The 26,627-nt window shown below is 43.9% G+C and overlaps 1 protein-coding gene and 1 pseudogene across 7 annotated transcripts in view; one reads left to right on the top strand and one right to left on the bottom strand.

Moving 5' to 3' along the window:
- The window catches only part of RNF10 (ring finger protein 10), a 73,694-nt gene that overhangs the window by 12,816 nt on the left and 34,251 nt on the right, over positions 1–26,627 (top strand). Inside the window, exons 3-17 of one of the 7 annotated variants that reach the window (XR_014139769.1) lie at positions 6,319–6,518; positions 7,908–7,998; positions 9,168–9,352; positions 9,432–9,568; positions 12,868–13,028; positions 14,893–15,018; positions 15,260–15,521; positions 15,734–15,867; positions 17,052–17,169; positions 17,407–17,508; positions 18,959–19,114; positions 21,846–21,946; positions 24,638–24,695; positions 24,791–25,082; positions 25,570–26,537. Coding sequence is in view for 5 of the 7 variants with exons in the window: in XM_081802055.1 (XP_081658181.1) it covers positions 6,319–6,518; positions 7,908–7,998; positions 9,168–9,352; positions 9,432–9,568; positions 12,868–13,028; positions 14,893–15,018; positions 15,260–15,521; positions 15,734–15,867; positions 17,052–17,169; positions 17,407–17,508; positions 18,959–19,114; positions 21,846–21,946; positions 24,638–24,695; positions 24,791–24,949; positions 25,570–25,646 (2,067 nt within the window). In the remaining 2 variants the exon portion in view is untranslated. Of the gene's footprint in view, positions 1–6,318; positions 6,519–7,907; positions 7,999–9,167; positions 9,353–9,431; positions 9,569–12,867; positions 13,029–14,892; positions 15,019–15,259; positions 15,522–15,733; positions 15,868–17,051; positions 17,170–17,406; positions 17,509–18,958; positions 19,115–21,845; positions 21,947–24,637; positions 24,696–24,790; positions 25,083–25,569; positions 26,538–26,627 lie in introns of those variants that run through there. The other 6 variants (XM_081802055.1, XR_014139770.1, XM_081802056.1 and 3 more) reach the window with 6 other exon arrangements.
- On the bottom strand, positions 22,511–22,737 carry LOC115942525 (small ribosomal subunit protein uS14 pseudogene; annotated as a pseudogene).

Here is a 26,627-nt window from a genome sequence, read left to right as displayed (position 1 = left end):
TTATAGCAAATTTGGGGTACCTTACTTTGTATAGTCCTTCTGTCATCACTCCTGAATTAGAGGTACCTCTTGAATATTTAGGTAATAAAGTGACTTCAATTAATTAATGGCATTTGCCCTATAGTATCTAGCAGAATGCAAGATGCTATATCCTTAGTCCCAGGTACTCTGATTTTAGGAGTTTCTTAGGTATCCTTTTATAAGTCTGTAGAGACTTTTGTACAAGGGAGTTCATTGTAACATTGTTGGTAGTTGCAAAATCTAGGAAACAACCTAAATTAGCAAGGGGCTGGTTAAATTATCTTTCTTTTTGAATGTTCCATACTTTGTAACCATTATAGAATAAGACAGATTTAATGTACTTATGAAAGAATTCATTCATTCACCAAAAATTTAGTTCTCCTCTACTGTGTAACAAATACCATTCAGTTTGGAATACAATACTGAGTGGAATATTGTCCCTCAGGAGCTTATATTCTAGTTTAGGGAGACAATAAAAATGATTACACAGTTGACCCTTGAACAACACAGGTTTGAACTGCATGGGTCCACTTATGTGGATTTTTTTTTTAATACAGTACTGTAAATGTGTTTTGACTTTTTTTTTTTTTACGATTTCATTTATTGAGGGGCACCTGGGTGGCTCAGTGGTTAAGCATCTGCCTTCGGCTCAGATCATGGTCCCAGAGTCCTGGGATCGAGCCCCGCATCGGCTCCCTGCTCAGCGGGAAGCCTGCTTCTCCCTCTCCCACTCCCCCTGCTTGTGTTCCTGCTCTTGCTATCTCTCTCTCTGAAATAAATAAATAAAATCTTTAAAAAAAAAAGAGATTTCACTTCTTGAGAGAGTGTGTGAGGAGGAGGAGGAGCAGATGGAGAGAGAATCTTACGCAGACTCCACACTGAGCATGGAGCCTGACATGGGGCTTGATCCCATGACCCTGGGATCATGACCTGAGCTGAAATCAAGAGTCAGACGCTTAACCAACCAAGCCACCCAGGTGTCCCTGTTTTGATTTTCTTAATAACATTTCCTTTTCTCTAGTTTTATTGTAAAAATAACGGTGTATAATACCTATAACATAAAACACGTGTTGAGTGTTTATGTTACTGATAAGGCTTCCAGTCAACAGTAGGTTATTAGCAGTTAAGTTTTTTTGGGAGTCAGCAGTCATACATGGGTTTTTGATTGTGCAGGGGGTCAGTGCTCCTAATGCCTGCATTGTTCAAGAGTCATCTGTATAATAAATCCAAAGGTAAGTGCTTACTGAATTAGCGAAAGGTAGACTAAGAGTTAGGGATAGAGAGTAACAATACAGTTTATTTTTTATTTTTTTAAAGATTTATTTTTATTTATTTTTTTATTCATTTGAGACACAGAGAGAGAGAGCGAGCATGAGCAGGGAGAGAGGCAGAGGGAGAGGGAGAAGCAGGCTCCCCGCTGAGCAGGAAGCCCGATGCGGGGCTCGATCCCAGGACGCTGGGATCATGACCTGAGCCGAAGGCAGATGCTTAACCATCTGAGCCACCCAGGCGCCCCCTTTTTTAAAGATTTTATTTATTTGAGAGAGAGCGAGAGAGAGCATGCATGAGTGTGTGGGAGGGTGGCAGTGGGAGAGGGAGAAGCAGACTCCCCGCGGAGCAGGGAGCCTGATGTGGGGCTCGATCCCAGGACCCTGGGATCATGACCTGAGCCAAAGGCAGATGCTTAACAGCTGAGCCGCCCAGGCTCCCCAAGGGTACAGTTTTAGAAGGTGCCTAAGGAAAGCTGCTCTGAGAAGGTGAAGTATGAGTAGAGTCCTGAATGAAGCAAGGGAGCACACCATACAATTTTGAGGAAGAGTGTCTTAGCCAGAAGGAATAACAAAGTGCACAAGCAGCAAGGGATCAGAGGTGGTAATGTTTTTGGTTTGTTTGAGGTAAACAAGTAGGCTACCCTGGGAGGAGGAGGAGGAGGAGGAGGAGGAGGAGGGAATGAAGCTAAAGAATGGGAAAGAGGGGTCAGATCATGTGGGGCCTTGCAGGACTTTGGCTTTTGTTCAGAGAGATGGGAAGCTGTTGGGGGTTTAAGAAGAGAAGTACTATAATCTGACCTGGAGTTTTAAGATTTTTTTTTTTTAATTTATTTATTAGAGAGAGAGAGAGAGAGAGTGCAAGAGGGGGAAGGGTTAGAGGGAGAAGCAGACTCCCCGCCGAGCAGGGAGCCCGATGTGGGACTCGATCCCGGGACTCCGGGATCATGACCTGAGCCGAAGGCAGTCGCTTAACCAACTGAATCACCCAGGCGCCCGATTTTTTGACCTGGAGTTTTAAAGCGAAGAGTGGAACCAGGGAGGTTAGTTAGGAGGCTGTTAAGATTTCTGGTGAGAGTGATGGAAGCTTTGAAACAGTGATAGCTGGTGAGAGGCGTGCCCACTGGGGTGATATATGAAGGTAGAGCCAACATGACTTTCTTAATACGTTAGATATGGGGTCTGAGCAGAGAAATGAATGACTTTGAAAAAATGAATGTTTTTGGCAGGAGCTCAATTCAGATACCATATGCACAAGTGTGGAAGATTTTCAGAGAAGTACAGGGTTTGGGGGTGGAGGGGAGGGAAGGGGAGTTGAGATAAAGAACTTCATTTTGGAAATATATTTGCGTGAAGATGTTTCCTGGATTTCTAAGAGATAGGCAGTCAATGGGATCTGGAGTTAGAGGAGGAGGCCCGGGCTAGAGCTGCGTGTCTGCACGCATTTGGTGTTTGCGACTGTGGAACTAAGTGGGATCATTAAGGAGTAGTGCTGCAGAAAGGGAATAGATTTAAGGACTGAGGCCCGAGTCAGGATCATGAGGCATCAGCAAAAAGGGAGAAAGCCATTTGGAGAAAGTGGTTAGTTTTGCCCTCTGCCAGTAGGCAGAAAATTAGGACTGAAAGTGGACCAGTAGATTTCATAATAGGAAGGCAGGTTGGTGGACCAGTAGATTTGATAATGGGAAGGTAGGTTGTTGGCCTTGAGCTGCTTTGGTGGAGTGGTGAGGACAGAAACCTAATTGGCATAGATTTAGAGAGAATGGAAGAATGGGAGGAAGAAACAGCAAGTTCAGACAGTACTTTCTGGTGGCTTTGCTCTAAAGGGGAGCAGAGAGGTGAGGCAGTAGCTTGAGGGAGTATGAAGTCAAGAGGTTTTAAAGTTAGAGAAATTAACAGCATATCTCTGGTAATGGGATTGTCCTGTGAGGGGGCAAACATGATGCAGAGGAAAGGGGAGGATTGCTGGAATAGTGTCCTTGAGTCCTTGAGGAGTTGGGATCTTGTGTACAAGTGGAGGAGTTGGCTTAGATAGGAGCTTTTCCGGTTCATCCTCAGTAACAAGAGGAAGGCAGAGTACTGGTAGGAGGATGTAGGAATTCTTTACTGATTATTCTTACTGTCTCGGTGAAATACGGAAGGTGAGCTGAGGGAGGAGCCTTGGAAGCCTTGAGGAATGGATGACTGGGTGACTGGTGAATTAAGCGGGTACAGAAATGTCATCAGGTTGTGGTAGTATTGCCAGGCAGCCTAAGGGTCTACTTAGTGAGACTGGTCAGTGTGGTGTGGTTGTGTTCTTGTGTATAACTGTCTGGTGCTGGTGTGGAAATACATAGGCAGAGAGTTGGGTTAATCAGGGAAAGGTTTTGCCAGGTGAGTACAGATGACAAAGAGAAGCGGGTAGTGGACCATAGGATCTAGGCCAAGTAAGGAAAGAAAATTGTAGGGGTGGGTTGGATCACTGGTTTGGAGATCCCAGTGGGGCTAAAGAATTGTTGGAAACAGGACTAAAGGGAACAAGCTAGGAAAGGAGGGAGTTGCTGCTTGGATGTTGGGTGCTCAAAGTTAAGATGGTGCAAGAGGTGTGATTGTTATTCTTAACAGTCTAGATGTAGAGTAGTGCTGTCTAGTAGAAATGCAGGCCACATACATAATTTAAACTTTTCTAGTTGCCACATTAAAAAAGTAAAGAAATGATGAAATTTTTATGTTTTTACCAAATATAGCTAAAATGGTATTATGTGGCACTGGCCCCATTTCAGGTGCTCAGTAGCCACATCTGGCTAGTAGTGGTTGCTGTATAAGATGGCACAGATCTAGATGGTATGTCCTTGGGAATTGCATTCCTGAGGTAGAGTGGAGGGCAAGCTAATTGAAGGAGGTGAGGGTCAAGGAACTGAGAGGTCAGTGTTTTGGAAGGATAATTTATCAGGAATTGTGGTGGGCAGTATTGAAGAGGGTGGCAGTGGGCCAACTAGGATAATAAGGTGATGATAGAAGGTTGAAGGTGTGGAGGATTTTGTGGAGTGAGCACAAGCTCTTACGTAGGGTTGGGGCATTGGGGGTGGAAGACTGATGAGGGGATAGCAGAGCCACATGGAAATGAGCATCCGGGGGATGAGAGGCAACAGATGACCTGGAAGTCATGAGCTCCCTGTGGTCAGTTACATAAACAGTTGGAGGTGTTGTCTCCCAGGATCTATTGTTGAGATGAAAGGAAATTGTTTATGGTTTGCCACTGTACTTTTTTTTTTTTTTTTTAATTTTATTCATTTGACAGAGAGAGAGCACAAGCAGGGGGAGCAGCAGAGGGAGAGGGAGAAGGAGGCTCCCCGCTGAGCAGGGATTCCCGACGTGGGGCTCGATCCCAGGACGCTGGGATCATGACCTGAGCCGAAGGCAGACGCTTAACCAACTGAGCCACCCAGGCGCCCCATTGCCACTGTACTTAATCATAAGGGTCCTATACTTTGGTCTATATGCGTAGGATATCTCAGGTCATATTGGTTGCCTCTGCAGTGTAAGGTATCTTTCACCATATCCCTTTCTGTACTCTTAGATTTTTTTTAAGATTTTATTTATTTTATTTAGAGAGTATGAGCAGGGGGAGGGGCAGAGGAAGAGGGAGAGAGAATCTCAAGCAGACTCTGTGCCAAACATGGAGCCTGATGTGGGGCTCCATCTCACGACCCTGAGATCATAACCTGAGACGAAATCAAGAGTTGGATGCTTAACCAACTGAGCTACCCCGGCGCCCCTGTACTCTTTATGACATCTGTGCAGGTGCTGCTTACTAATCTCTAAATTTGACTAGGTAGCAAAAGCCTTAAATTTATATTTCCTTTGACCTAGTAATTCCTACTCTACATTCAGAAGAAATATTTTCATGTGGCCAAATATTTGTGCACAAAGATCTATCCAAAAATAGGTTTATCATAACATGATTTTGTTACAGAGGAGAAGCTATGAACAGTGTGTCCTACAGGGGGCATTATAGTATACCTATATGATGTAGTGGACTTAAAGTGACTATATGCTAATATGACTGACATGGCAAAGTGTTCATAACATTAAATGAGAAATTGGGATTAGGAAATGCACTAGCTGACTTAACAGGTAGCTACCATTTCAATTTGGGAATGTTAAGAGAGCCAAGAAAAGGGGCGCCTGGGTGGCTCAGTTGGTTAAGCGTCTGCCTTCGGCTCAGGTCATGATCCCAGGGTGCTGGGATCGAGCCCCACATCAGGCTCCTTGCTCAGCGGGGAGCCTGCTTCTCCCTCTGCCTGCCGCCCCCCCCCCCCCACTTGTACCCTCTCTCTCTCTCTGTCAAATAAATAAATAAATAAAGCTTTAAAAAATAAAGAGCCGAAAAAGCCCTAGCATGATTTCTTCCATCTTTGTGTGCAGTGGTATTTCTCCCATGTGGTTTCTTGCCACTTTCTAAACTGTTTCTGAATCTGCTGATTGGGTTTATTTCTGGACACAGAGGTAGTCTGCCTACATGTTCTAATTCCGTCAGTTTTAATTAACAATGAACAGCAGTGCGTGTCTTACACAGGAGGTCTCTCTGGCAGGATCCTGAAGCCCATGGCAGTTAGCAGCTGCCTGCAAGCCACCTCCAGAGTATAGTTCCACAGACTCACTTTTGCCAGAAACAAACCAAAGAACAAGTAGCTAATAAGAGTTGAAGGTGTAGGAGTCCTATGGGACTGTCAAAAGATTAATCCAGTAAGTAAATCTTTGTACTTCAAGATAGCTAGAGGAGTTCATGTTGGGTTTTGTTACTTAATGGTTAATTGCCTTTTCACAGGCCAGGCTGAACAGTTTAAGTAATTGTATGTTAAAGGCCCTGGTCCCCCTCTCCACTCGCATCCACATCTTAGGTGGACTTTTGTATTACTGTCTCCTAGGAAGATTTAAGCCTGTGTTTCATTTAGTTAGTATTTTAAGCCATGTAGAAGGAGGGATTGTGCTAGTTTCTGCTATAAATAAGTAATAATCTGAAATACTTGATTCATTCTTGTTCTAGGTAGCAGAGGCTCAAAGGGCAGAGTTTAGCCCTGCCCAGTTCTCTGGTCCGAAGAAGATCAATCTGAACCACTTGTTGAATTTCACTTTTGAACCCCGTGGCCAGGCGGGTCACTTTGAAGGCAGTGGACATGGCAGCTGGGGAAAAAGGAACAAGTGGGGGCATAAGCCTTTTAACAAGGAACTCTTTTTACAGGCCAAGTGAGTATGTCTGCTCTTAGGAGGAAAGTGCAGTTGAGCCTCTGGGCAGTTGCTGGAGCTGAGAAGCAGCTTTTATTTTATTAATTTAGGAGAAGCTTTTATTTTATTTAAAAATATTTATTTGAGAGAGAGAGAGAGCACGAGCAGGGTAAGGGGCAGAGGGAGAAGTAGACTCCCCTCTTAGCAGGGAGCCCAACTTGGGGCTCGATCCCAGGACCCTGGGATCATGACCTGAGCCAAAGGCAGTTTGCTCAACTGACTGAGCCTCCCAGGTGCCCCAGAAGAGGCTTCTTTTAAACTGCTGTGGGAGATGGGCGCCTGCGTGGCTCAGTCGTTAAGCGTCTGCCTTCGGCTCAGGTCATGATCCCAGGGTCCTGGGATCGAGTCCCACATCGGGCTCCCTGCTCTACGGGAAGCCTGCTTCTCCCTCTCCCACTCCCCCTGCTTATGTTCCTGCTCTCGCTATGTCTCTCTCTGTCAAAAAAATAAATAAAATCTTTAAAAAAACAAAAACAAACAAAAAAACTGCTGTGGGAGAGAGGTAGAAAGGGGATTGATCTGGTTTTTTTTCTCCTCTCCCTCTCTCTCTCTCTCTCTCTTTGAGGGGGGGCGGTGGCAAGTGTTGAAAAACAGCTTTTCAAGCGGATGTTCTTGATGTTTAAAAGAATATAATACTTAAATAAATTAATGATAAAATTAATGCTTTTAGTGTCATGATGAGGTAGTAAAAGTGTTTTGCTTTGGAATTGGACCCAGATTTGAATTTTATTTTGGCCTTCAACCTTGGGTAATTTGTTTAGCCACTTTGAGACTCAGCTTCTCCCTATAAAGGAGGAGAATTACTTAAGGAAGAATTGGATGACAGGTTGGAGTGTTTGGCATGTATTTGCTCAAATACTGATCCCTTTTGTTTCCTTTTGTGTGTCATTAGTCATAATGTAAGTTTTGACCTTGGATCTAGACTGAAGTAACTGGTTAGTACCTTATATAAATTGGTAGTCAGATGATTGAGAATAGTCTTTCTACTGCCTTGAAGATTAGCTGTGTGCTGAGGTTTCTCACAGGGAGGGAAGAAATCTGGCTCCCTGCTGATTGATGGAGCCACAGTCTGGGTTAATTTTAGCTCAGGGAGGCCTACAGCAGCTTGGCTGGGCTTGGAAGCGGAAGAAACAGAGTTCATGGTTTTAGACTCCTACTTGCCAAGTCTTTGGATTCCCTCCAGAGCCAGGGCTGAGAACTGAGGCTGAAGTCCTAGTTCAGTACTTCACAAACCATGGCTGCTGATGGCCTGTATTTGATTACTAAGTGAAGGAGTAATGACTCTCTGCTGATGGCATGTTGGTGGATTCTGACAGTCTGCCTTTTCCTTGTCTTTTTCCCTATTTCCAGCTGCCAATTTGTAGTGTCTGAAGACCAGGACTACACAGTTCATTTTGCTGATCCTGATATCTTAGTCAACTGGGATTTTGTGGAACAAGTGGTGAGTAGCTCAGCTAAGCTTGTAAGCTGTTAGTGGGAGAAAGAACTGAGGAAATGGACCAGGGTGACACAGCAGCTGTTGGCTGGTTTCACTGTTGATACATTTTTCTGCATGGCCACACTGTAGACATTCCCCAGAGATCAGTCCTGGTTTCTCCTCGAGTTCGTTTTGTGCTCTCTAATTGGCTGGTCTGCAGGATTGGGGAATTGGAGGACTCTCATCTAAAAGGTATCAAAGCAGGGGCTCCTGGGTGGCTCAGTCGTTAAGCGTCTGCCTTCGGCTCAGGTCATGATCCCGGGGTCCTGGGATCGAGCCCCGCATCAGGCTCCCTGCTCTGCGGGAGGCCTGCTTCTCCCTCTCCCACTCCCCCTGCTTGTGTTCCTTCTCTCGCTGTCTCTGTCAAATAAATAAATAAAATCTTTAAAACAAAAAAAAGGAATCGTATATTGATTCATATATTGATTTTTGTCACTTTTTCCCTTTGTGGAACCTCTAAAATACCTTTTGTGTAGTTATATATGTGTATGTATATACATATATATATATTTTTGAAGATTTACTTATTGAGAGAAAGAGAGCATGCACATGTGTGTGTACATGGGGTGGGGGTGGATAGGGAGAAGGAGACAGACTCAGTGCTGAGTGGGGAGCCTCATGTGGGGCTTGATCCCAGAACTCTGAAATTATGACCTGAGCTGAAATCAAGAGTGGGATGCTTATGGGGTGATTGGGTAGCTCAGTTGGTTAAGTGACTGTCTTTGGCTTGGGTCATGATCCCGGAGTCCCAGGATCGAGTCCCGCATTGGACTCCCTGCTCAGCGGGGAGTCTGCTTCTCCCTTTGACTTCCCCCCCCATGCTCTCTCTCTCTCTATTAAATAAATAAAATCGTAAAAAAAAAAAAAAAGAAATGGGATATTTAACTGACCGAACCACCCAGGTGCCCATTGTTATTCTGTTAAGCCATTGTGGTTTCCTTAATGATTTACTTAAAGTGTTATTATATACCTGCTTTTTTTTTCTTTTAATATACCTGCATTTTTGAACAGTTTTGTGAAGATGTATTGAGTAGGAGATGTACAGGGTTGGGGATGGGAGAGAAGAGACTTTAACTTTGACAGTGCTATGTCAGTTTGAAAGCAGTGTAACTTGTGGTTCTGTTTTGTTTCAGCGCATTTGTAGCCATGAAGTGCCATCTTGCCCAATATGCCTATATCCACCTACTGCAGCCAAGATAACCCGTTGTGGACACATCTTCTGCTGGGCATGTATTCTGCACTACCTTTCACTGAGTGAGAAGACCTGGAGTAAATGTCCCATCTGTTACAGTTCTGTGCATAAGAAGGATCTCAAGAGGTGAGATGGAGACATTTAATAGATTAGACCCCCATCTGCTGACTCCTTGCTCTTTTCCATCTAAATGTCCATGTTACAGTGTTGTTGCCACAGAGTCACGGCAGTATGTTGTTGGTGATACCATTACGATGCAGCTGATGAAGAGGGAGAAAGGGGTCTTGTTGGCTTTGCCCAAATCCAAATGGATGAATGTAGACCATCCTATTCATCTAGGAGGTGAGTTCTGTTAATTTAGGGGGTAAATAATCCTGGTACATGCTTTAAGGCTACTGAGTATATCTTTCTAATCAGAAATTGAGCCTTTGGGGCAAGCCATTTCTAGTATTTCCAGATCAGTTTTAGGATTCTGGTAGGTTAGAGGGGAGTTTGCAGAGAGCAGCTTAACCCTTGGTTTCAAGTATGGTTCATTATATATATTTTAATTTTTTTTTTTTTTTAAGATTTTATTTATTTATTTGACAGAGAGATAGCGAGACCAGGAACACAAGCAGGGAGAGTGGGAGAGGAAGAAGCAGGCTTCCTGCCGAGCAGGGAGCCCAATGCGGGGCTTGATCCCAGGACCCTGGGATCATGACCTGAGCTGAAGGCAGATGCTTAACGACTGAACCACCCAGGCGCCCTATATATTTTAATTTTAAAGATTTATTTATTCACTTATTTGAGAGAGAGCAAGCGGGAGAGAGCATGAGGAGATGCAAGGTCTCCGCTGAGCAGGGAGCCCGATGCGGGGCTCAATCCTGGGACTCCGGGATCATGACCTGAGCCAAAGGCAGCCGATTAACTGACTGAGCCTCCCAGGCGCCCCTTAATTTTTCACTTTGTTGAAATGGTGCCTGTCAAGGAACTCTACAGTAGTCTAGTAGAAGAGACATACTGGTGGCCAGGCAATTAGAATATAGAATGTGAGAAGTATTCACAGTGAGGAAAGTGCACAGGGCTGTATGTTCTGTATTCCTTGCAGAAACGAGTATTGATTAAAGTGGCATTTTGGTCTCTGGGCAAAAGATATTTCTCAGTAAATAGTATTGAAACAATTGATTCTTCTCATGGAAGAAAAAGTTAGATTCCCTGTCTCATACCATTCATAAAAATCAATTCCTCATGGATTGAGTAACTGAATTTTTAAAAATCTAAAACCATTAAGAAAAAATATAGGACAGTATCTTTTTTTTTTTTTTTTTTTTAAAGATTTTATTTATTTATTTGAGAGAGAGACTGAGAGAGAGAGAGCATGAGAGGGGGGAGGGTCGGGAGGGTCAGAGGGAGAAGCAGACTCCCCGCCGAGCAGGGAGCCCGATGCGGGACTCAATCCAGGGACTCCAGGACCATGACCTGAGCCGAAGGCAGTTGCTTAACCAACTGAGCCACCCAGGCGCCCAGGACAGTATCTTTATAAATCCTCAGGTAGGGATGGATTTTTGAACCAGGCTAAAACCATAGATGCTATAAAAGAAAAAATAAATGTGATTTTATAAGAATGAAATCTGACAAGATTCCTTGAAGTCAACAGGTGATAAACTAGGGGAAGATTTACACATTTTTAATTAATTAAAGATTTTATTTGTCAGAGAGGGGCAGCACAAGCAGGGGGAGCAGCAGGCAGAGGGAGAAGCAGGCTCCCCGCTGAGCAGGGAGCCCGATGTGGGACTTGATCCCAGGACCCTGGGATCATGACCTGAGCCTAAGGCAGACACCTAACTGACTGAGCCACCCAAGTGTCCCAGATTTACACATTTAAAGCTAATGTACAGGACATACAAGTGTCCTATAAATTAGATTAACAACCCAGTAGAAGAATGGGTTAAGCATGTGCAAAGCATTTTCTAGAAAAGGATATTGGAATACCTCCCAAGAATTATAGAGATTTAACTTTGCTAAGAGTATGTAAATCAGGGCGCCTGGGTGGCTCAGTCGTTAAGTGTCTGCCTTCAGCTCAGGTCATGATCCCAGGGTCCTGGGGTCGAGCCCCGCATCGGGCTCCCCACTTGGCGGGAAGCCTGCTTCTCCCTCTCCCACTCCCACTGCTTGTGTTCCCGCTCTTGCTGTCTTTCTGTCAAGTAAATAAATAAAATCTTAAAAAAAAAAAGTTATGTAAATCAAAATGCCTATCAGATTGACACACACAAAAAAGAAAAAAAACGTTGGAAATACCAGGTTTTGGGAGGGGTAGGAAAATGAGTACTATTGTTCTTGGTGGCAGTATAAATTGATGTAGCCTTTTGGGGGGAGCAATTTGGTAGTATTTAAAATATGCACAGGGGTGCCTGGCTGGCTCAGTTGGAGGAACGTGGGACTCTTGATCTCAGGGTTGTGAGTTTGAGCCTCACACGGGGTATAGAGATTACTTAAATAAAACTTAAAAAAAAAAAAAAGCACAACCTTTGATCCAGCATTTATATTTAAATATCATAAGGAAATTATTTGCACCAGAGAGCATGTATAAGGATTTTTTGTTAAAACGTAATAGAAGTTGACAATAAGCTGGATGTTCCATAAGGAACTTACTCAAAGTAGAGGGTATCATATTGTGGAGCACAATACAGAAGGTAAAAATTGGATCTCTATTAATATTTTGAGAGATTTTATCACACATTGGATGAAAAATGAAGAACAAAGCTTAGAGTTTATAATTTATGGATAAACCTTTATTTCTTTAAATGAACATGGGTATATAAATGTATAGAAAAAGATTTGATGAATACATATTGAAATTTGTAAATGGTTATTTCTGGGTGGGTACTAGGATGGGAGAGTGGGGAAATGGTATTTGGAGGGTTTCTCAAAAGAATATTGTCTTAAACTTTTGAAAAAGTACAGAAAATATGGGGGAGGGAAGTAAAGGAAATAAATCCTACACGATCCTTTTACCCAGGGGTACCCCAAAATTGTAGATTTTTTTCTATGCATGTATATTTTTGGGAGATTAGGATTAAATTTTCTAGTTTGGTGTCTGCATTTTATTCACGTAATGTATTTCTACATGTCAGTAAGTGTCCTCAGCAAACCATTTTTATTTAAAAAAAATTTTTTTAAAGCTTATTTATTTTTATTCTAAGTAATCTCAGCATCCACCATGGGGCTCAGACGCATGACCTGGAGATTAAGAGTTGTGTGCTCTCCCAACTGAGCCAGCCAGGTGCCCCAGAAAACCATTTTTAATGTCTGCAAAATTCTCTTTAATGAATATGCCATCATGTCATTAACTATTTCTTTATTATTGGACTATACTGGTTGGTAGTAGCTTTTTTGATACTACAGATGGTGATGTAATTATTGAATATTGTTCGGCTAAAATTTTTTTTTACTGCATCTTTTGTTTTCTTAGATTCTTTATAAAATGGGATCAGAGTTAGAAACCTTGTATTAAAGTCATTTTTTAATTATTTTTTAGAAAATTACGTTAAATTACTCCATCTTTACAACTGAGGGCAAAAAAGCTGTGTGTAAAAGTTCCTCTGTAGCCATGCGGTTGCTTTGAATGTTGCATTTTTGTGATCTTGCTGGCTTTCCTGTAGATGAGCAGCACAGCCAGTACTCCAAGTTGCTGCTGGCCTCTAAGGAGCAGGTGCTGCGCCGGGTAGTTCGGGAAGAGAAAGTAGCTCTGGAGCAGCAACTGGCAGAGGAGAAGCACACTCCCGAGTCCTGCTTTATTGAGGCAGCTATTCAGGAGCTCAAGGTAAGACGATGCCTGGAAACAGGATAGGATGGTGGGGATAAGTTACCTCGGTCCCACATTTAAGATAGTGACCAGGGAAAGGCTAAAAAAGCCAGTTTGCTCTGTGTTTTGGTGATGTGAGGGAAGGGCTGACCTAGTGTTTTTTTTGTGTTTTATTTTGACGGGGGGACCTAGTGGTTTTCAAAGTGCTCTCTGGAGCTGAAAGGAAGAAACTAAAATGATCTTATAGCTAGTTGAGTCACTGAAGTCGTCTCTTAGGTTCTGAGTTAAGCAAGGTAGACTTTTTTTTCCCTAAGAAAACACTTGGATTTATTTTTAGAGATGTTTTATTTGAGGGGCATTTTGAAGAAAGTATGGCCTATCCAGCAGGCCCTAGCAGTGCCTGCTGAGGATTTGGAGCAGCAGGAATTTCCCAAATACAGAATTTCCTAAGCTCTGTACCCTTTAGTAGGTGTCAGAATCCCTGGTTGTTGGGCTCCACCCTGAGAAATGGATTCAGTCAAGGCTGGGCGAAGTAGGCTTAATAATTTGCATTATAATGCGTACCAGGGTGATTTTGATGTTGTTCATCCTCAGACCATATTTTGAGAATTACAGATCTTAATTAGAGCAACGAAAGGCCTTGTTTATTGAGCGATTGGCATGTGACAGGCCCTGTGCGAAGGTACCGCTATTTACATTTATCTCACTTAAGCGTCATATCCTGGGGTGATAGATACAACTATCCCCTTTCATGGATGAGGAGATGGAGTCATGGGTTACGTAAGGTAATTTGCTTGAGGACATGTAACTAATAAGAGGTGAAGCTGATATTTGAACTCGTCTTTTCTGAGCCTTCTCTGGCAGGGTCCTGTGTATTTAATTTGTTTTTTTTCCTATAATGCAGAGTATTTGTTCAAGTGCATTTCAGAGAAGAAAAGCTGTATCAAAGTAGAGCTGTCCAGGGGTGCCTGGGTGGCTCAGTCGGTTAAGCGGCTGCCTTTGGCTCAGGTCATGATCCCAGGGTCCTGGGATCGAGCCCCGCATCTGGCTCCCTGCTTGGCGGAGAGCCTGCTTCTCCCTCTCCCTCTGTCTGCCGCTCTGCCTACTTCTGCTCGCTCGCTCGCTCTCTCTCTGTTAAATAAATAAATAAAAATCTTAAAAAAAAAAAAAAAAGTAGAGCTGTCCAGGTTGAGGTGGGTGTTGGCCAAACCCCTGCCTCCTGCACTGGGGCTCTTTAAGCGTAGCTTATAAAGACAAGAAGACGAGGGCGCCTGGGTGGCTCAGTTGGTTAAGCGACTGCCTTCGGCTCAGGTCATGATCCTGGAGTCCCTGGATCGAGTCCCGCATCGGGCTCCCTGCTCGGCGGGGAGTCTGCTTCTCCCTCTGACCCTCCCCCCTCTCATGTGCTCTCTCTCATTCTCTCTCTCAAATAAATAAATAAAATCTTTAAAAAAAAAAAAAGACAAGAAGACGAGTTCCGTGTTCTTGGCTTTGTATTCAGGAAGCTTTTGTGTAGTGTTACCATTGTCACTGTCACAGATTCTAAGTAGAATACCATCCCATTTGGGTACCCCGTGCTTTTTGCTTCCTGTTTCCTTTAAAGATTGAGGATTTTAAGTACTTAAAATCCAGGCACCCCTGGCAATTACGTTCTAAGAGCAAGATTGAAAATAGTCAAAATAAATAATCAAAATATATAGGATTAGATGAAATGAATGCTGTGGAGAAAAATAAAGCAGTGAGGGGGGATGGGAGCACTCTTCCCATTGGGTCTTGTTGCCTTTTAACTTACGCTTCTGTGGAGAGAGTCCGTTGTGAGCCCTTGCCAAATTCAGTGTTTCTGGAAAGTTAGCTTTCTCTGGTCTTCTCTCTGGTGGTCTAGACTCGGGAAGAGGCTCTGTCAGGATTGACTGAAAGCGGAAGGGAGGTCCCTGGTGTTGTGCCGGCCCTGGAACAACTGGTGCTGATGGCTCCCTTGGCGAAGGAGTCCGCTTTTCAACCCAGGAAGGTGAGTGTGTCCCTGTTCCAGACTAAACGGCTGCCGTGCGTCAGTGCTGCTGTTGAGGTTGTAGGCGCTGGACTTTGTGGGGAGAGGAGGGGCTGTGAGATTTCCTGCGTGCTTATTAGTTCTTCACCCAGGGATGTTAAATCCGTGAATGTGACAGCTAAAAAAAACATCCAGAGAACTGGGTTCCGGTGCCTACCTTTGCCACATGTACTTTCTTTTGATGTAGAATTTGTCCCAACAGGGTGTGCTAGAGTATCTGTCTGCTTTTGATGAAGAGACCACCGAAGTTTGTTCTCTGGGCTCCCCTCGTCCTCTTGCTCTCCCTCTGGTGGAGGAAGAGGAAGCAGTGTCTGACCCAGAGCCCGAGGCCTGTGATGACTCAGAGTTAGCAGATGACAGTCTCGGAGAGGGGACCATTTGTCCTGAGTCCAGCCAGCAGGAACCCATCACCAAGCCAGGCTTCACACACCTGAGCAGCTCTCCTTGTTACTACTTTTACCAAGGTGAGTGTCCCCGAGAGGAGGGCTGGGTTGCCATAGAGAGGTTTCAGCCAGATGACCTGGCCTCTTAGCAGGAGGAGGTATTGCTGCTGGTTGTGGGCACTTGGGTCTGTTGTGCCTTCGGCCTCGGGGAGGGAGAGGCAGGCCTAGCTCTGCGGGGGGCCCTCTCTTGAGGACCGGCCAAGACTGTTGTGTGAGAGAGCGCTTGTCTTCAGCGGAGGACGGGCAGCACATGTTCCTGCACCCTGTGAATGTGCGCTGCCTTGTGAGGGAGTACGGCAGCCTGGAGCAGAGCCCGGAGAAGATCTCGGCGGTAGTGGTGGAGATTGCCGGCTACTCCATGTCCGAGGTAAGGTCCTGCCTGCCCTGAGGGGCACGGTTCCGGAGTGCCATCGACCTGTTCTCTTTGACGTGGGCTAGCCAGCCCATGCTCCCAATCCTTCAGGGATCGTAGCTCTTGTATTTGTAAGTCTATTTTTGTCACTGACGATGCCCGCAAAGTTTTGAGACATTAAATCGTGCTCCCTTATCATGCTGGGGTTCTGTTAGTCACCACTGCTCTCTGCCTCACAGGTTCATTTGTTGTGGTTTGTCCCAGTTTCACTCAAGATGAGTTTGTTTTTCTCTTTTTCTTTATGGCTTGAGAAAAATGTCCAAGGAATCGAAAAGTTCTTGGATGCTCTACACTAGGTTATACAGGCTTGAAACACATTTTTGGCTCAGCAGATAACCTGTTAATTATTGTCTGATAATTTACATATGTGAGTTTTTACCCTTTGAGAGTTATCCCTGTGTTGATCACAAATTTGTTACAAGCCTCAAAATTAGAGACTATGAGTACCGTAAATTTTCCATCAAACATGCAGAAAATGAATGGAAAAGAAACTTAAATTGATGGCCTTAATTTTTTTTTTTTTTTAAAGATTTTATTTATTTGAGAGCGAGAGAGAGAGAAAGCATGAGAGGGGAGAGGGCAGAGGGAGAAGCAGGCTCCCCGCTGAGCCGGGATCCCGATGTGGGACTCGATCCTGGGAACTCCACGATCATGAACCGAGCTGAAGGCAGTTGCTTAACCAGCTGAGCCACCCAGGTGCCCCAGATGGCCTTCATTTTTTCACTGTTTCAGGCCAAGCTTTATTCATAGAGAAATCTGCTTTATCTGCCTTCCCAGTTACCATTAATTTTGTCTGTGGATCCCAGGTTTTCAAATACTCTTTTATCTCCCCTTGTTCTCCCCCCTCAGTTGTGGGCCCCAGAAAATCAGAAATAGCTGATCAGCTTTAGATTATTTATTACCAATTTATTCATTTGCAACACAAACCTAAAAACTGCCTTTTGGTTGCTCATTCTACCTTACTGTATGTTAATTGACAGCTTCTGTTTGGCTTTGCAAAATGGTGGTAACTTGAGTACTGCTCTTTGAGCCCCCATGCTGTGTGTGAGTGTGCGTACTGTTGGCTGTCTGGGGTGGGAACCTCTGTCCTCAGAGCCTGGCCCAGTGTTAGTTGAGTTTTGGTCCCTTTTCCATGGTAGGACGTTCGACAGCGCCATAGATACCTCTCTCACCTGCCGCTCACCTGTGAGTTCAGCATCTGTGAGCTGGCTCTGCAGCCTCCTGTGGTCTCTAAGGAAACCCTAGAGATATTCTCAGGTAAGAATGCACCCACTCTGCTTCTCTTCATGGAGGAGTTCAGGGGTTCTTCTGACTGGAAACCCAGTGTGGGAGGAATTAAGGAGCTCCATCATGAGCCTCCATACCTCCAGAAACACTCCATCTATTCATCCAGTCCGGCTGTTCCCTTGTGTAGCCTTAGCTACTAGTCACCTGGGAGGAGTTAATGGTTAGGCTGTCCTTGGGCTGCCTCCTCACCATCTGACCAACCCACAGATGACATTGAGAAGAGGAAGCGTCAGCGCCAGAAGAAGGCTCGGGAGGAACGCCGCCGGGAGCGCAGGATTGAGATGGAGGAGAACAAGAAACAGGGCAAGTGTAAGTTCAGGAGCTCCCAAAATTGACTAGTACAGCTGTGCGTGGGCTTAGGAGAGTCTCAGTGCTTGGGCCCAGGAGCCAGACTGCTTGGTTCACATCTCAGCCCTGCCACTTGTTTTCTTCAACTCTTATATGTGAATCATGAGGGTACCTCCTTCATAGGCTTGTTTGAGAATTAAGTGGGTTAATGTGAGTCAAAGCTCATAGCTCTTAAGGGATGAGGTTAAATTCATCCTTGGCGTAGTGGTGAAAAAACATGTTCTGGGAAGAGAATTGGAGATCTGCTGAATTTGGTGTCTGATTTGTCTCCTGTGCACTCTAGATGGAACATTGGTCCCACCTTTGACTGTATTAAAGGGGACATCTATACTTAGTAGAGCATGTCTGCCAAGGGGGTCTGTATAGTAGAAACCTTGACAAACTAGGAAATATGTCCAGGTTAGATTTTCATACCAGTAAGTATAGAGTCTTTTGATCTGCTCCTCCAACATAAGCTTCATTGAACCCAGGAGATTAGTGTGACATGAGGGCCTACTTTCCTCCAGAAAACAAAGAATTGAGTCCTCTGCTAGGAAAGGACTTCACTGTTTTTGACTACATATAGTATGGTAAACATAAATTTTACTTCTCTGGGGTACCTGGGTGGCTCAGTTGGTTAAGTGTCTGCCTTTGGCTCATGTCATGATCTTGGGGTCCTGGGATCGAGCCCCACGTCAGGCTCCTGGCTCAGCAGGGAGTCTGCTTCTCCCTTTCCTTCTACCTCTCTCCCCTGCTCATGTTCTCTCTGTGTGTCTCAAATGAATAAATTTAAAAAAAAAAAAATCTTAAATTTTTTTTACTTCTTAAACTAGGTTAAGTATATAGCTGGGGTCCCAGTGCTATATAGCTGTTTGGGACATTTCCCAAATGTTTGAAAAACTGGTGTTTCAGGAACAGGGGCTTTTTGTTTTGCCTTCTTTATTATGGAAATATTCAAAGACAAGTATATAGAATAATATAGTTAAGCCCCATGTTTATCATCTAGCTTCAGTTAGGAATAGTAAGAACAAGGGATTTATTTATTAATTTTTATTTTTTATTTCACTTTTTTAAAAGATTTATGTATTTCAGAGAGAGTACATGCACAGGCAAGTGGGGTGGGGGGGGAGGGTGGGGGTGGATAGAGGGGGCAGGGCAGAGGGAGAGAATCCCCAAGCAGACTCTCCCCTCTGAGGGCGGAGCCCAAGGTGGGCTCGATCTCACAACCCACGAGGTCAAGACCTGAGCTGAAATCAAGAGTCAGACGCTTCACCTGCTGAGCCACTCGGGTGCCCCTAAATTTGGGTTTTAAAGCTTCTGTTTATATCCTTTTTTTAGATCCTTGGGGGATTCATATTGATGGTCCTCAACTGTTGGAAAAGATTTGAGGAATATTCTAAATGGGCCTACCATTCTCATCTTTTCTTTGCAGACCCAGAAGTCCACATTCCCCTAGAGAATCTACAGCAGTTTCCTGCCTTCAATTCCTATACCTGCACCTCCGGTTCTGCTTTGGGTCCCACCAGCACCGAGGGCCATGGTGCCCTCTCCCTTTCTCCTCTTAGCAGAAGTCCAGGTTCCCAAGCAGGTAAATGAGTTGGGATTTAAAGAATGAAGTTGGCCACCAGCCACAGACCTTAAGCAAAGCCCTGGTGTCTGAATTTATAACTCTCACCTACTCAGCATGGTGGGATCTTTAGGTGACTAACATTACTTTGGGTAGTTAATATATTCCTGAGGTACGTCAGATTTTTGCCATTTGATTCACCTTTCCCATTGGCGGTACTGACTACTTTATACCCTGCTGTCTTCTAAAAATCTCACAACCTCAGGGCAGTTCATATGGCAGGACAGTTTTACTTAGATTCTTCCCTGTGACCCAGCTGTTCTATTTCTAGTTTGTACTTGTGATATAATCCCCTTGTATGCCTAAGCATCTTTGTACATGTCTCCTTATTGTAGCATTGTTTATAATGGGGGTGGGGGAAGCTTATGAAATATGGTGGTAAGGTAATGGCTGAATTGTATAGCATTTATACTATGAAATACTTTACACCTATTGAAGAGGTTAATAGCCATCTTCATAAACTAATGGGTGGACTTTTAAGATAAAAGGAGGTTGTAGAACAAGATAAAGTATGATACCACTTGGGGGTTTTATTTATTTTTTTTAAGTAGGCTCCATGCCCGATGTGGGGTTTGAACTCATGATCCTGAGATCAAGTTGTATAGTCTACCAACTGAACTAGCCAGGCACCCCACATTTGTGGATTTTAAAAGAACAGAAAAATCAGCATTTTGTTATGGGTTTATATATCTAAATGTGTAGAAAAATACTGAGGGGCGCCTAGGTGGCTCAGTTGTCAAGTGTCTACTTTCAGCTCAGGTCATGATCCCAGGGTCCTGGGATCGAGCCCCGCATCGGGCTCCCTGCTCTGCGGGAAGCCTGCTTCTCCCTCTCCCACTCCCCCTGCTTGTGTGCCCTCTCTCTCTGTCAAATAAATAAAATCTTAAAAAAAAAAAAAAAAAAATACTGAGATGATTATGTTCCAAACTGGTAATGGTGTTTTACTCTAGGAAGTGAGGTAAGGATTCAGAGGTTGTTCAAAGAGGCTTTAGCCTTTTAAAATACTTTTTTAAAGAGAGAATGTATTGGGCATCTGGGTGGCTCAGATGGTTAAGCGTCTGCCTTCGGCTCAGGTCACGATCCCAGGGTCCTGGGATCGAGTCCCACATCGGGCTCCCTGCTCCTTGGGACCCTGCTTGTCCCTCTGCCTCTCTCTCTCTCTCTGTTCTCTCATGAATAAATAAAAATTTAAAAAAAAAATGTATTGTGTTATGAAATTAAACATTTATCTTTTCTAATCTTCATCCACATGGCTGATAGTTTTTGATAATTAACATGTATTTCTTTGCCAGCCATTTTAATAAAATGTCCAAAGCAGAATGTTTAAAACTCTTGGTGACCCTCTTGTGATCATATGCCTGTCACTTTGCAGATTAGGAGCCTGAGGCTAAGGCAGGGGCTTAGTGACAGGAATATGACTGAAACCTGCATCTTGAGGGCCATGCGCATGACCATTATGCTCTTTAGTTTAAGAAGAGAGCTGCTATACGGAGGAATATGGCAGAACATAATCATCTCAGCTGACTCTCCAGGCCTAGGTACTAGGGACTGTCATGGACTAGTTTTATGTGAATGAAAAAGTTTCAAGAAAAATAAAATGTGATCAGGTTAGCCTTTATGTTCCGACCAGATGTCTCTGACCTGGGAATATTCAGTTAGAATCCAAAACACACACACACAAACAAAATCCAGTATGAAGATGCAAGCTTTTCCTTGATACTCCCTAGGTAATAGTCTCCATCCTTTCTGACCTACAGTTGAGCATTTCCCACAGGTCTATCCGCTGTCCTGATCACTGCTGGGAGGGAAGGGCCTATTCACTCTCCCAGTAGTAGACCCTTCCGCAGTCAGCCAAGGCTATTTAAGTACTCTCATTCCTAGCACCATCCAGCTGCTCTTGCATAACATTGACTACATTATCTGTGATATAAAAATTGTGTTTGTGTATGTGCTTTCACATACTAGCTTTTCTAAGGCAAGAGTCAGCTGCTTTGGAAAGGGTTTTTCTTAGTGTGGGAATAGATTCTGCCATGCTTTCTAGTATTACTGTGACTACTAAACTTTTCTCTCCCTAGATCACTAGTGTGAATAGTGGGCCATGTTCTTGACTTTTTAAGAACATGGCAGAATTGAAATTGCATCAGGTTTGCTTTTTGAGGTGGGGCTGGTAATTATCCAGACCTGATTGAGGGTTCATCTTTTCTTTCTTAAGAATAGACTAGCTCGGGGCGCCTGGGTGGCTCAGTCATTAAGCGTCTGCCTTCAGCTCAGGTCATGATCACTGGGTCCTGGGATCGAGCCCCGTATCGGGCTCCCCGCTCAGTGGGAAGCCTGCTTCTCCCTCTCCCACTCCTCCTGCTTGTTCCCTCTCTTGCTGTCTCTCTCTCTCTCTGTCAATTAAATAAATAAAATCTTTTAAAAAAAAAAAAGGATAGGCTAGCTCGGGGCACCTGGGTGGCTCAGTCGGTTATGCAGCTGCCTTCGGCTCAGGTCATGATCACTGGGTCCTGGGATTGAGCCCCGTATTGGGCTCCCTGCTCAGCGGAGAGCCTGCTTCTCCCTCTCCCTCTGCCGCTCTGCCTACTTGTGCTCTCTATCTCTGTTAAATAAATAAATAAAAATCTTTAAAAAAAAAAAAAGACTAGCTCCTTGGAGCTTGACTTACATAATCAGGTCTCTGGTTTCCTTTCAGACTTTCTGCTGACCCCTCTGTCACCCACTGCCAGTCAGGGCAGTCCTTCATTCTGCGTTGGGAGTCTGGAAGAAGACTCTCCCTTCCCTTCCTTTGCCCAGGTAAATCTTTTGCTTGTAAAACAGCCCAGGGGTATCTAACATGAACTCTGCTGCTTGTTCTTTCTGGAAATCTTTCCGTTGGAAAAGGAGAGACTTACAGGCTAATGTTGCATGGATGGTAATAATCGTGGAAAGCTTTTTTAAGAGGAAATCTCATGGATTTAGTCTCAGATATTACTGTATAGACTTACCAAGGAAAGAGGCCAAGAGTAGCTGAGGGAGAATCAGAGCTTCAGTTATTTAGCAAATCATTAGATACTTGGGTAGTGAGCACTGTTGTAGAGGCTGGGGAGACATCAGTCAATTTTAGCTGGTCCCTAGTTCTAGGACCTTGGATTCAGGCAGTGTGTATCTGTTACAGATAATAAACCATTCCTCTTCACTTTGGGAAGGGAAAGGTCTTGGTTGTTCTATAACTAGCCAGATCAGCTTTCTTGGGCAGCTGGGTTAGAGGAACACTAGGCTAGTGACACTTGTCGGACACCCCCCCCCACCCCAGTAATTGAAGTATTTTTATTTTATGTACAAGTTAGCATTAAGGTAGGTCTCTTGAAGGAATTTCACTTAATCCAATTTACTGAAGCCTGTATCCTTTGAGTACTGCTGGAAACACTGGTGGTACATACTGAGGCTCTATTTCCAGATCTCAGACCGTGTGGGTTTGAGCAGACACAGCAAGAACAAGAACCCTGGCTAAATTTCCTTGGATGGCTCAGGTAGAGCTGCTGGTGACCCAGCTTGCTCTCTTGGATGCAGCGACACAAAAGGATGTCAGATGACTTTATTAATCTTTAAAACAACAAACCAACACTCAGCATTCCTGCATTGAGATAACTAAGGAAGATGGATGGACAGCTTGCCAAGCACCCTCATTAGAAGTTATTATTAACCTTTTTGGGGCTAGTTTGGAATCATTAGCTTAACAGTTTTTTAGAGCAGGTGATAGTGGATGTTTCTCACAACGAACGGCAGTGTGTACTGAGAAATAAGCAGGAATTGGACTTTGGTAAGGAGAGTCCTGAAGTCAAGGAGGAAGAAATAATTGAGAGCAATCCCAAGTATTAACTGGTAGGCTTCAGAGGTGATAATTATGCAAGTGGCTCGCAGGAGTTATGTCAAATGCTTAAGTTGTTTTTTTATGCTAGGTTTTATTGCCATTGCTTTTTTTCAGCATTATATGGTGAACAATTTCAAACTTAAAAGCGTTGAAGGAATAGCATAGTGAACGCTTTTACCTCTCACCTAGGTTCACCAGTTGTTAGCATTTTGCTAACAATTCTCTTTTTACTGTTTTACTATGTTGAAAATAAGTTACAGACCTCATGAATGACAGTTCACCACCAAATACGAGACAAATGGCCCCCAAATGACATTCTTCTGTATAAGCACAGTTGTCATGACCACATCAAAGAAATTCAGCTAATTAAATACCTCATATAGTATATGTTTCTATTTCTCCATTTGTCTCAAGGGTCCTGTATTGTTTTCAGTCAGGTCCAATCAAAGATTGCTCATCGTATGTATTTGTCAAGTCTCTTTAGTCTTCTTTGATCTATACCGGTTTCTCTAGCCTCTTTTTTTTTGTTTGTTTTCTTCCTATGGCATGGATATTTTTGAAGCATCCAGGCCATTTGTTGTATATGGAGCTCTAGAGTTTGGATTTGTTGGTTTCTTTTTTTCATGAGTAGATTTGGGTTAAACATCTAAACATTCTGGCAAGAATAAAACATAGGTGATATATTTTTTAATGACCTTTTAAGAGTAAGGTGACTCAGATGCCATATTATTTGAACCCCAAACTCCCAGGGACCAAGGGAAAAGATCATGATAAAGAAAGGTTATTCAATGAAATCAACCTCTGCCAGCCCAGCTCCATTTGAATAATATCGTACCTCACTTCGGGACACACACTTTAGGACAAGACGTTCCTATTTGAATCTTGTGGGGGCTTGTCTTGTGGTATTTTTCCAGGAATAAAATTCCCCCTGCTTTGAGCATGGCATGTGTGGCAGATGGGACTCACACTGGCCCTCATTAATTAAGAAGCTGCCCTTGGCCAGACGAGATGAAAGAGTTCCTCATTCAGGGGCAGGAGGGATCGTTCTGATTTTACTGTACATGGAGGAATCTGGTCTATGGCTGGATCTAAAAGTTAATAATTATTAAGGAGCCATTGGAAAAGCAGACTGAAGGGTAATGAAGGTTGTTGGAGTAGTTTCAGGATAAAGTTAAATTTATTCTGGTTTTCTTGGTCTTAAAATAACTGGAGTTCAATAGCCAGGTGGTTCATTTTAAAATAGGAGGGCACTGCACACTGCTTATTCCAAGAGGTTTATGTTTTTAGGGGTCCCAAGAAGAGCGGGGAAAACTTATCAGAAGGGAGTGACACAAAGTCAGGATTCCCCACTGAGTAAGAACCTCTTGTGCTGTCTATGCACTATTCTTTACCGGTTTCCTAAGGAACAAAACAGGCTTTGGTCTTAAACCTTGGGAACTTCACTGCTTGTTCTACTGGTCAGGATATAGAGAACATGACCGAAATAGTGTGTTGAAAGAAGTACCTGGAAAATCCTTTTTTCCAGAGGTGATAATTCTTTGTCCTCCTAGCCAGTTAGTGTCAAGACACAAGTCTGGAAAAGAAATTGGACTGGTTACTTAAATTTTTTTCTCCCTTCTTTCCCACTTTGGCAGATGCTGAGGGTTGGAAAAGCAAAAGCAGATGTGTGGCCCAAAACTGCTCCCAAAAAAGGTGAGAATGACCTTCTGGTGGAGGGGGAATTTGGTCCCTTTCAGAACGTCAGTCTCTAGAATTGTCTCTAAAATTGTAACACTGGTATTTTATAGATGAAAACAGCTTAGTTCCTCCTGCTCCTGTGGACAGCGATGGGGAGAGTGATAACTCAGACCGTGTTCCTGTGCCCAGTTTCCAAAATTCCTTCAGCCAAGCTATTGAAGCAGCCTTCATGAAACTGGACACACCAGCTACTTCAGATCCCCTCTCTGGTAAAGGCAAAGAAATGGAGTGCTCAGTACAGGGTTGTCATTCCCACCTGGATCCGGTGGTGGACATCCCTAATTAGGCACTTTTCTCTGAGCCTGTAGGTTCACATGCTGTTGTCAGCTAATAGTCCTTTTGGTATGTCAGATAGGACCTTTTTGCCACCCCACATTAATTCTTGAGGCCTAGATGTGAAATTCTGAGAAAGTCTTTATTTTTTCCCTTCTAAGACATAGTCGTGGAGAGTATTTTAGAATCCTGAGTTTGGTAGAGGGTGGCTAATAGAGAAGTCAGGCTTGAAGCCCACACCACTCTGGTTCTTCAGTTAGACAAGAACGTTAACATTTAGGGGGTGCCTTCTCTGTGCTTAGCACTGTGCTCGTTTTATTCTCCCACCAACTATATTAAATGGGTAGAACTATCACAGGTAGAGCAGATGAGGAAATGGGTCTAGGGACGTCAAGGGACTTGCCCAGATACCTGGAGCGTGCGAGGACTGGTACCTGGATCCAGGCAGTCCTCATCCTAGAACCTTAGCTGCCTCTCTGGGACTCTCAGGAGTGAAAACTGGCTGTGGGCAAGGGGATGGCATTCAAAGCTAAGCTCTTTCTGTGTTTCCATTTAGAAGAGAAAGGAGGAAAGAAGAGAAAAAAACAGAAACAAAAGCTCCTGTTCAGCACCTCAGTCGTCCACACCAAGTGACACTGCTGGCCCAGCTACCTTCTCCGTCTGGTTTTCTTTTTCCTGTGCTTTTGTTTTGCTGCTGTAATTTTTAAGTATTTGAGTTTGAACAGATTAGCTCTGGGGGGAGGGGGTTTCCACAGCGTGAGGGGGAACCAAGAAAATTTTAAATACAGTGTATTTTCCAGCTTCCCATCTTTACACCAAAATAAAGTATTGACACTCACAAGAGATCTCTTCCTGCCAAGATTTTTAGTTTGTTACCAGGGTTAGTCTTTTGACCCATGTATAATTAGTTTTTCTCAACCCAAATAAGTTTGAGTCCCTTCACCATCCCTTGGAGCAGCCCACACCCGAGTGTTCTAGCACTTGTCTGCTGACATGTCAGAGCCTCATGGTTTCAACACACCACTCAGTGTGTCTTTTAATAGTAGTGGAGTCTTTCCTGTTTAGTTTTCCTCTTGTTAAAGAAACAGAGGATGGGAATAAAATGGATTTAGGACACCCAGCTTGAATTGCAGTTTTTCTTCTGAGAAATGGCCAGGCTACGGTGCCGGGGCCTGGGTTGCTTACCTGTGTGCTAGAGGGTTTTGGATCTTGTATGTGGCTCATTTGGCAAGGAAAGCTGTAATTGTCACTAAAGAAGCCCTGGAACCTGCCAACCATTAGATGAAGCTTATTTCAAGTGACAGTGGCCTGAGCTGTAGGAACAGGAGTCTGGCATACCTGGAGGCAGAGCCGGGCAGGTCTGAAAGCAGTGGTGGTGCCCACTGCCTCCCTGTTTTCTAGAGCAGTCTATGGCTTTGGAGCGGAATTTGAGTGATGTGAATTATTTTGCTGCTTAATAAAATGACCTCTAGGTATAATAGAATGTGAAGGCAAACAGTTGCAATAAATCACCTGCACAAGCAACTTTGAGCTTTCTGGTTTTTTAAAGTTCATCACAGGTTAGCTAGACACACTTCTTAAATAGGTTAAAGTAACAGCTATTACGAGCTTGAG

This window comes from Leptonychotes weddellii, chromosome 13 (assembly GCF_054177405.1).
Source record: "Leptonychotes weddellii isolate Sample4059 chromosome 13, ASM5417740v2, whole genome shotgun sequence".
Classification (NCBI taxonomy): Eukaryota; Metazoa; Chordata; class Mammalia; order Carnivora; family Phocidae; genus Leptonychotes; species Leptonychotes weddellii.
This window is presented reverse-complemented; position numbering and strand designations above follow the sequence as displayed.